The 9,968-nt window shown below is 44.9% G+C and overlaps 1 protein-coding gene across 1 annotated transcript; it reads right to left on the bottom strand.

The window, feature by feature from the left end:
• Nucleotides 1–2,225: 2,225 nt before the first annotated feature.
• LOC119187010 (uncharacterized) lies at nt 2,226–4,106 on the bottom strand. Its single transcript, XM_037435313.2, has 4 exons — nt 3,747–4,106; nt 3,493–3,652; nt 2,635–2,763; nt 2,226–2,350 (listed from the first exon to the last, which is right to left on the bottom strand). The coding sequence occupies exons 1-4, from the start codon at nt 3,960–3,962 to the stop codon at nt 2,301–2,303; spliced, it is 555 nt and encodes a 184-aa protein (XP_037291210.2). The 5' UTR covers nt 3,963–4,106; the 3' UTR covers nt 2,226–2,300.
• Nucleotides 4,107–9,968: the final 5,862 nt, after the last annotated feature.

Genomic DNA, 9,968 nt, shown 5'->3' with positions numbered 1-9,968 from the left:
GTATTTGACTAGTCATAACATGAAAATCATGACATGTATGCCATGAATGTCATGATTTACACTTCATGGTCTTGCTGCTCAATTCCGGTGATTTCGTTCACATGACATGTTGCAAAACTGATATGGTATGACATGATTGCATGGCTAACACAAACGACAGACCCTAACATGAAAATTATGGCAGGCGTGTGATGTCAACATGACTACATGCCACGCTCATGATGCGCTCGTGGCCATTTCGTTAGCGTCATATATATACGAAATTTGGTATTACGGTACGTGAATGGATGGCGAATGTATGTGACTGGTGCAAACATGATAATCATGAGATGCGTGTCGTTTAACAATTAACATGACTGCATTCGACGCTCATGATGCGCTGGCGGTCGCTTCGCAAGCTTCACTTATACCAAATCTGGTATTGACGAATTAAGGTATGAGACTGGTGCAGACATGACGCTCATGATGCGCTTGCGGTCATTTTGTTAGCGTCACATGTACGAAATTTTGTATTACGGTACGTGAATCGATGACGATGATATGTGACTGGTGCAAACATATGATAATCATGAGATGCGTGTCATGTGACAACATGACTACATGCCACAGTCAAGGCGCCAATACACTTTTTCGTGACACGACGCGCGTGCGCGCCGTGTTACATCAAAGTGTATTGTCGTATGTATGTCAAAGTGTATTCTGTCGCTGCCTCAGGCAGAGCAAAGGCAGCGACGTATTCCGAGTAACACGGATACAGAACGTGAAAGGATAGCCGTGATTCCATATACAAACACCAGATATCACACAGGCTCAAGAAAATCAGAAAACGTGTTGGAGTTCGTGTCCTGTTCTAGGCACCGTTCAAATTAATCAGCCTCACCAAATCTACAAACCCCCTGAAAACGCAGTCATCAACGGAATGCAGATTTCAACATAGAAACAGGTACGCGGCCTGCTCCCGGGAAGTTGTCTATAGGACCCCCCTTTCATGCAGTGCTTGTTATGTCGGAACGACCGGAAGGTGTCTGAATGATCGGCTGAGAGAACGCGCTAACAATGTTAAAAACGGGAAAGATGGTTTTCTTGCTCAGCACTGCACTGAGTGCAATTGCGCGCCCCTTTTCAAGGACACAGCGACGCTGTACAAGCACAGAGATGAGCGCACCCGAGTCATGGTCGAGGCCGCGCATATGGCACGTGAACAGGTGCCTTGTATTAGCAAGCCCTCCGTGGACGTCCGAGAAGGAACTCAGGTTCTTCGAAGGTTTCGGTACGCGCAAATAGTTATATTATCTTTACTTTTCTGTTTCGTTTTCTTATAAATTTTTCTTTGCCGTTTTTCTGTGCTTCTGTTTTTGTCTTTGTTTTTCTCTCACTCATGTTCTGCTCTTTGTGTCATATGGTTTTTATCACATGGTTATTGTCTCCTCTATATTTTTCGTGCTCTGCGCAATAAACTCAGTTGGAAGTTAGCGCTCGTGTCTTTCGTGTGCTTCTTGTCTCTGTGTCGTCGTTTTGTTTTCGCGCTATAACTATCGTCATGCCATACCAACTAGCCCAAGCTGCCACACTTCCCAATTCGTGCTTCGCATATCATCGATTCCCATTGTACGTGGTATCTGCCAATTTTTCTTTCGAACGTGCGGTTTACTTTCAGTGATCGCGAGGGTGCAGCCGGGCACGTGGTGCCACTCCGTGGCGGTCGCGGTGACTATGCAACTCAAGATTCTCAAATCAGCCACAGGCGGAGGCCTTAGGGTTTTGTGGCATCATTTGTCGAAAGAAGAGGGGGCGATTTCTAGTGCACGTTGAGAATTGTTTGTAAATACCAGGCTGTGTGCTGCGCTAGAATGTTTGGCTCACCCCAGACAACGCTCCGACAACCTGAGGTTGTCCTGAGGATGACCTACACCGTACGAAAGTATGACCTGAGGAAGCCCTCAAATGAACCTCAAGTGGTCCTAAACCAGTCCGTTTGTCCGGCCTCAGATCGTCCTCAGGGCATCCAGAAAAGAGCACATTATGATGAGTCTAGTACTTTTTGAGGACGAAGCATACAAGACCTAGGCACTCATCAGACCTTACGAAAAGTTGCTCTAATTCTTCTTTTGGAGCGCTGAAATGACAACTGATCAATCAAAAGTGCCTGAACATGCACACTCTTTAAAGCACTGCCTGTGAGGTTTCAGTAACAATTTCTTCAAGTATAGCAATAAAAACAGCAATGCACAGAAAACATGTTTATTTTCAGGAATGAAACTTGGCAGTTTTCACTAGATGAGACTTCTTGCCCTGTGCCTTCAGAGGTCTTCATCCGATGGGCTTGACAACGCGACACTTTGAAGACATTCTGTAGTAATAGAAAGCAGCATATCTTGAAGCACAAGTGAATTTAGAGTATCAATAAGAATATTAAGACAATAACAGCATGCCAGATTTGAAAGCATAAAATGAAAATTATATTACCATAATGTGCAGGTACGAACTAGCCATTATATAATGGTGAAAATGATTTATATAGTTCATGCTTGCATACACATCAAAATTCGAGTAAGGCAAGAAAATTATTTAAACTATAACAGCAAAAGTATCATATGTTATGATAGCTTCAACAGCACAGATAATAAAACTCACCCTCATGGTGAGTGCGAGAAGTTCTTAAGCGCTGCTTCTGGAGCTTTTCCCCAGCATGCCGAAGCCACACTTTAATCACACACTCGATGTCATTTTTTTTTGTTTCCGGAAAATTTCGCCTCACGGCCTCTGAAAAAGTACAAAGTTCATAAAACAGGAATTACACAAACATAATACATTAATATAATGCTACATAGGTTGTTTGAAGAAGTACCTCTAGTCAGCATGATCGACATTTTGATAGGTGGGCACATCATCATTAAAGGTCCTTGCCATCCTTCCCCATGTTAATTTCAAGAGTACTGACATTGACACTATGTGTTGCATTACAAGAAGAACACCACGAAGAAGACATCATTGTAACTTTTTTGAAACCTAGCATGCAAAGAATGATGAGGCGCCTTTGACGAAAATACGTCCATGTATGAAAATGTTGACCAGCTTGTCTTAGGTACTTATTCCTGTTTAGAGATCCTCAGTGATCACTATGAGCTTCCATCTGTTAGTTTTCATCTGTACATAAGATTTCCACTACAGTTAAGAATGCCTAGTAGTGCTACCTGATAATAACTTCTGCAAGTAGTGAATGCTTGCGTATGTGTGCCATGCAAGTATACTAGTGTGCTTGAAGAAGCTGCAGGGTTTCTTACTGACAACAGATATTTCATGCTAAAAATTTTCCACGTTTAAGCACATAATTTTAATTAGCAAGCATCCTAAAAAATTTAATGCTTTCATGAAAAGATTGTTCTTTTGCTATTGACTTCAAATGAAAGATAATGTGGATAACAGACTTAGAAATGTCTGTACTCAAACACGGCTCTTGCAGCACATGGTGTTGTGAAACAAATTACTCACTGCAAATGACATCTGTGACACCTAGATCCACAAACTTCCTTTTGCCTTTTTGGCCTGCCCAGCTGAACTGCACAGCAACCTCAAGGCTTAGCAGAAGCTCCAGCATCCTCCTGGCTGCTGCCCCAAAAGTTGAGCCACCAAGGCCAGCAAGCTGCTGTATCTGTACAGTTTTGAGGTCATTATTTTTTTTAGAAGAGTAGCTTAATGCAGTGACTAGAAAAAAAAATTATAGAAAAATATAATGAATGACGTACAAGCTTTAGCTTAATGTTGCCATCAGCAGCAAGTCTCCCCTCAAGACTTAGAAATTGGTCAATATCCTTGACCGGTGTCAAAACCACATCATCATTTGTCTCATCTTGAAGCCTCACTGTTGTGTTGAAAAGGTGCTGCTGCATGGGGCCTCGGCCCCATGCAGCAGCACTCGGGGCCTCGGCATGGAGCAACAAGTGGCCTCGGGGCCTCGGCATGGAGCAACAAGTGGCCCGTCAGCATGCTCTGCAGCAAATACGACATGGCTTTCAGTTTTCTTATGCCTCAGAGGACGGTGTGCCTGCTCAGCAAGCCTGTTGCAAAGTTGCTCCAAGGGAAGGTCTGGCTTTCTCAGCATTCTCTTTAACGAGGACATATGGTTTTCAAATGGGAAGGCACTCCATGAGTCCAAGGGGCCAAGGTGTGTAACATCATCTGCCAAATGACACAGGCCATGCACATTGTGTGAAACATGCTCTTTGCCATAAATGCTTATGAATGTCCGGATAAAAAACTTGAGCATGTTTCCGGCATACTCTATCTCACTTGCAGGTGCAGCTGGTGTGGAAAGAACAGAGATCCCCACATGTAAAGCTAAGAAGTTCTTGTACATGTGTGCAGGAATCAGTGATGACAAAACAACGGGTCCTCCATATAAAAGAAAAAAGCGAAACTCAGTCGCTTTCCACCGATCAAGTTCAGCAATGCTCCTCGGCTTTCGGCTAAAATCACATGGAACACACCGTGCAATTTGAGAATTTTTTTCCGACATCTCAAGACGCACTTTGCTTCCAAGTCTGGTCACTTTTGGGCCACGTACCCACAGTGTCAAGAGCTTGTTCATGACACCCAAGCACACAAGGTGCATGTAATCTAATGGTATATCTTTCACTAGGTCAAAAGGAAGTTCCTCAAGAATACTTTCGCCTGTGTGATGCTCCTCCTGGACTTTTAAGCGAAAGCTGTCATCTGTTCGCTTGCGAGCATTGACGTTTGGGAAGCACACCCTGCCCTCACAGTAGACACCTTTTACGTCACATTTGGTGCAGCTGTAATAGCCTGTGTGGCTTCTGACATATAATACAAATGCCTTTGCTGGTGCATCACATATGAGGGCATACAAGCTAACAGGAATTGCAGTTTCTCCAATGGTAATCCCTGTTGTGATAGCAGCATTTATGTCACAAACAAATGGTCGCAAAAAATCATTCGCGTTGTTGGGCTTGCTGCTTCCGAAAAAAACACCCACTATAAATGGTGCTTTGTCCTCCAAATTACTTATGCGTCCCAGTATGCACCAAAATTGGCCCCGTGAACTTTTTGAAACCGGCAGACCGTCAATGTTGAAGCTAAGCTTCAAAATTCTTGGTAGTTCTGCACAATCTTGCAGCACTCGCTGTAGGCCTGCACTGAGGCCGAAATGATGGTATTTCCCGCCGGCCAGCTGCAACACTTCCAGGCACTTCTTGGGCGTCTGTAACAATGCCCTTGCAGTTGAAGGGAGCGCGCTGAAGCATTCGTGGGACTGTAGTACTCTCAAGAGCGATGTAACTGAAGTGTGCGATGCGCGAGATTGTAAGGCCCACGCTTGCAGTCTCTCACGAAAGGCCAGCAAGCTGTCCACACTGCCGCGTTCACAAACTTGCTCTTCGTTACTCCCAGTCGGTGCCAATTCGAAAGAATCCCTCTGCCTCACCTGCGAGGTCGCCGAAGTCGAAGCCGCAGCGCTGCTGTCATGGAAGGCACGCCGTTCGAAGTCTGTGTGATCGTGAGGCACAGAAACACTGCAGCCGCTGGGGTAGCACGCGTCGCCAGAAATCAAAACGTGTCCTTGGGGCACATCCGTTTCTGGAACGATCGAGGAGTGTGCCGAAGGCCGTTCTCTGTCATGAACACAAAGGCGACGATGGCCGTCTTCGAGGTCGACCGCACAAGCCTCGGAGGGCAAGTCGCTCTCTCTTTCGGCGTTGCGGGAATCTCGGTCAACGTACCGCGTGTCATTTATGACATCGGCCTCACTGTCAATAAGCTGAAAACTAGCATTGACGCGCCGATTAATTTCACGCCGAAATTTGCGATCCGCGCTCTCAGCCATCTTGAACAGCACAGAGCACAGTAGAATGGTGGCTAGACCAAAGAACACCCACCACCAGAACACGTTGTTAGGCTAGTCAGTTGGTTTGTACATACATACATGAATAAGCAGTAAAGATATACAGCGCGAGGCTGAAAATCAACTGTCCTCTCTTTTTTTATTTATTTACCTTTGCGGCTTACAACTTCAATATGAAAATTTAACAGAAGACACTCACCTGGCATGCTTACGATTCTTTGAGGGCTTCTGCGAGAAGCTTCCTCTATGGCGAGAAGTGTTGTGTTGTATTGGAATGTTGACTCGACCAATGACTCGACTTGACTTACTGCAGGCCCATAATGATGATGATGATAGTTGCGTCACTTTAAAATGGGTAAACAGTGTCGTAGACATCCAGATTTAAAAGCACCTTGACTGCGCATGGTGACCGCATTAAGGTACTGCTTTTTTTTTGTTAGCACCACCACAACTTCAGTCGCCCATTCGTTTTCCCACAGCGTTCTAGTTCCAATGCTGCTCTATTCACGATAACCTAGGCCAGCCCAGTCGTCAGCATGGTCAGTTGTCGTCTGCTCGATGGGACCGTGCGGCATTGCAACACTGGACACTCGAGAATAACGTGCTCGCTATTCACAGTTTTCACGCCTGCATTCATTTTGGAGCCGACACCGTTTATACTCGCACCAAACTTGGTCTGCCGCACGTGCGTTCATTGGGGAAACGGGTCAGACCACAGTCAGTGCGATATAATTCCGTATGCACGTCGGCGGTAGATCACGACCAACGAAAACGTGCAGGCAGAAAGTTTGGCCTACGATCACTTACAAAGTAAATAAATAAATAATAAATAAAAGAACACGTCTTTCTCGTGTTGGCTTGAAGTGCTTCCTCGTGTAACTATCTCATTTTAATGATCGAGAAGTACTTTACTATTATGACTCGAAAGTAGGCATACGAAATCCCGTGGACTTATTCGTTAACAGCCAGAAAATTAACCAAACACGAATTGCGAAAGCTGCATGCACCTACGAAACATGCATATCCTCAAAACGTCCTCGAGCAGACGATATCAGGACAATTCTTCGTCCTTAAAAAGGTCTCAAAGGGGCATTTTGGGGATAATCCTGCAAGTGTCGACTAGAGGACCAAATGAGGACGTCCTGAAACTGCCGAGGACGTTTGTACCATATGAGGACGACCTCAGGTCGTCGAGTGTTGTCTGGGACGTGTCCTCGGTAGTCTCGACTACCGATCGGCAGTGTTTTATGGGCTTGCTAAAAAAACTGCAGGGCATCATTAAGAATGTCTGATTTCTAAATGTTGCGAATTAGCAAACCATGATTTTTCCTGAACGTTATAAATTTAGCAATTTCATTTTAAAACCAAACTTTCTCTACTGATGTAATGGAATGTGGCTACATCGTAAAGGTAAAACAGTGCATCGTAACCTGCCCGGGAAAGCACTGTAAGTCAAGTTCTAACACAACTCTTATTTCCTTCCTTTGCACGCACTAGCTCTCTCCTTGCGGTAAGGAATTTAAGAAAGCTATGTCAGTTTCGCACTAATGGTTCCAAGCCTGCAGGAACGGTGGAGCTGGGGCCTTCTTTATTGCTTCTCTTTATTCTCTCTTTCATTTTCTCTCGCATCTATTGTACGTGACTTTTTTAGGGGCGAAGCTCCTTAGGACGTGGGCTGTGCGTCCCCTGTAGCCTGTATGTAGCCACCTCTAGTTTAGTTCTTGCAGTGTTCACTAGATGGCGGTACCATCCCCTGTATGTAGCCACATCTTGTTTAGTTCTTGCAGTGTTCACTAGATGGCGGTACCGTCTCCTGTTTGTGCATCGAAATAGCACAAAAAGAACACAGGCCCTTGTGGCTAGCATTTTTGGATATCAAGGGAGCGTACGATAGCGTGGTTCAAGAGGAATTGTGGGGAATACTGGACACACTAGGCGTGGAACATGTAGTCACTAATCTTTTAAAGGGTGTCTATAAAGGTAACAAGGTAGTTATAAAGTGGGAAAAACAGGTATCGAAGCCTGCAGAGGTAAAACGGGGGCTTAGGCAGGGGTGCCCCCTGTCACCCTTATTATTCATGATGTACCTACAAGGATTAGAGGCAAAATTAGAGGGAAGTGGACTGGGCTTCAACCTCTCTTTAGTCAAACAAGGAAAACTTATTGATCAGGCACTACCAGCATTAATGTACGCAGATGATATAGTGCTAATGGCCAACAACAAGGAAGATTTGCAGAGATTGATGGACATCTGCGGTAATGAGGGAGATAGGTTAGATTTTAGATTCAGTAGGGAAAAATCAGCAGTCATGATTTTCAATGACAACGAAGGTAGTGAGCTTAGAATACAGGAGGTCACGCTAGAGATAACAGATAAATACAAATATCTGGGCGTATGGATAAGCAATGGGGCCGAGTATCTGAGGGAACACGAAATATACGTGACGACTAAATGTAACAGGAATGCAGCAGTCATGAAAAATAGGGCACTGTGGAATTACAATAGGTATGATGTTGTGAGAGGAATATGGAAAGGGGTCATGGTTCCTGGACTGACGTTCAGCAATGCGGTCTTGTGCATGAGATCAGAAGTTCAAGCAAGATTAGAAATTAAGCAACGTGGAATAGGTAGGCTTGCTTTAGGAGCTCACGGGAATACACCAAATCAGGGAGTACAAGGTGATATGGGATGGACATCATTTGAGGGCAGGGAAGCTAGCAGCAAGATAAAATTTGAGAAGCGATTGAGAGAAATGGGGGAAGAGCGTTGGGCTAGGAAGGTTTTCAGCTACTTGTACATGAAGAATGTCGATACAAAATGGAGGAAGCGAACCAGGAAGTTGACTGGTAAATACTTAGAAAACAGCAGGTGGCCAAACCAAAAAGAACTGTCGGTTAAGAAAAAAGTGAAGGAAACGGAGACTGACATGTGGAGAATGGGCATAATTAAGAAGTCCGCACTAGAGATCTATCGAACTTTTAAGCAGGAAATTGCCAAGGAAAGGATCTATGATAATACTCGGGGTAGTTCTCTACTGTTTGAGGCCAGGACGGGAGTACTGCGAACCAAGACATATCGGGCCAAATACGAAGGGGTCGACACAGTATGCAGTGCGTGTGGAGAGGAAGAAGAAACTGCCGAACACTTGATAATGTTCTGTAAAGGGCTTCACCATATAGTTCAGGATGATGGCGCAGAGTTTTTCAAAGCACTGGGATTTAGGGACAGCGAGGGCAAAATAGACTTTAAGCGGGTAGACTTAACTAGAAGGAGGTTATCTGATTGGTGGCTAAAGTCAAGGCACGAGTGAAAATTAAACCCTTCACTGCGAAGTACGAATCCTCAACTTCATTATTTAAAGAAAAAAAAAGATAAATGTAATGGTTAGTTCACTAAGTATTACGGCTAGGTGGCGTTAGCCGCCGCCCGATCTAAAGGGTACAGCCACATTCATCCATCCATCCATGTAGCCACCTCTCGTTTAGTTTTTGTAGTGTTTACTAGATGGTGGTACTTGTAGCTGATGATGAAAAGATGCAAGATGTTATAAACTAGAAAGCGGTACTTGTAGTTGATGAAAGACGCGAGATCTTATAAAATAGGAATGATGTCACATATGGCGCGTGTCATTGGTTGAAGGCAATCGTTCGATTTAGTGCGGCGACGTACGCTAGGGGGAGCGTTGCAATAAAATCCGTTCGCTGTTGGCGCGCGCTCGGAGTCGCCGGATGAGAGCGCGCGCTCGGAGTCGCCGGATGAGGCTGCACAGCGGAGAGAGCGCAAGGCGGCAGCAGCGCGCGCTCGCAGACAGAATCCCGATGTGCGAGCGCGCGAGGCAAGGGACATCGCAAGCCATCCATCGTCTAAGAACAAATAAAAGTTGATTTGTGTATATACACACACAGCGTTTCTCACGTCTTTACATGATGATCGACTGGGCGAATTACACGGAAGATTCACAGTTTACCGATGAATCCCTCCGGAGCTTCGCCCATTCATCATCATTCACCCCGTGAATATGCCGTAATTTTTTTTTCTTTTTTTTTGTCTCTTACCGGTATTTGTATTTCTTCTATCTCTGTCAATATTGCTTGTATGATAAGTGAAGGT

The sequence above is a fragment of the Rhipicephalus microplus genome, chromosome 4 (genome assembly GCF_043290135.1).
Source record: "Rhipicephalus microplus isolate Deutch F79 chromosome 4, USDA_Rmic, whole genome shotgun sequence".
NCBI lineage: Eukaryota > Metazoa > Arthropoda > Arachnida > Ixodida > Ixodidae > Rhipicephalus > Rhipicephalus microplus.
Note: the sequence above shows the minus strand (reverse complement) of the source record. Positions and strands in the feature narration are given on the sequence as shown.

Coding starts and splice junctions, on each gene's coding strand:
- LOC119187010 (XM_037435313.2), bottom strand. CDS start 3,962: ATGCCGAGGCCCCGAGGCCACTTGTTGCTCCATGCCGAGGCCCCGAGT. Junction 3,653..3,746: donor GCAACATTAAGCTAAAGCTT/GTACGTCATTCA, acceptor AAAACTGTACAG/ATACAGCAGCTTGCTGGCCT. Junction 2,764..3,492: donor TGTCACAGATGTCATTTGCA/GTGAGTAATTTG, acceptor GTACTTTTTCAG/AGGCCGTGAGGCGAAATTTT.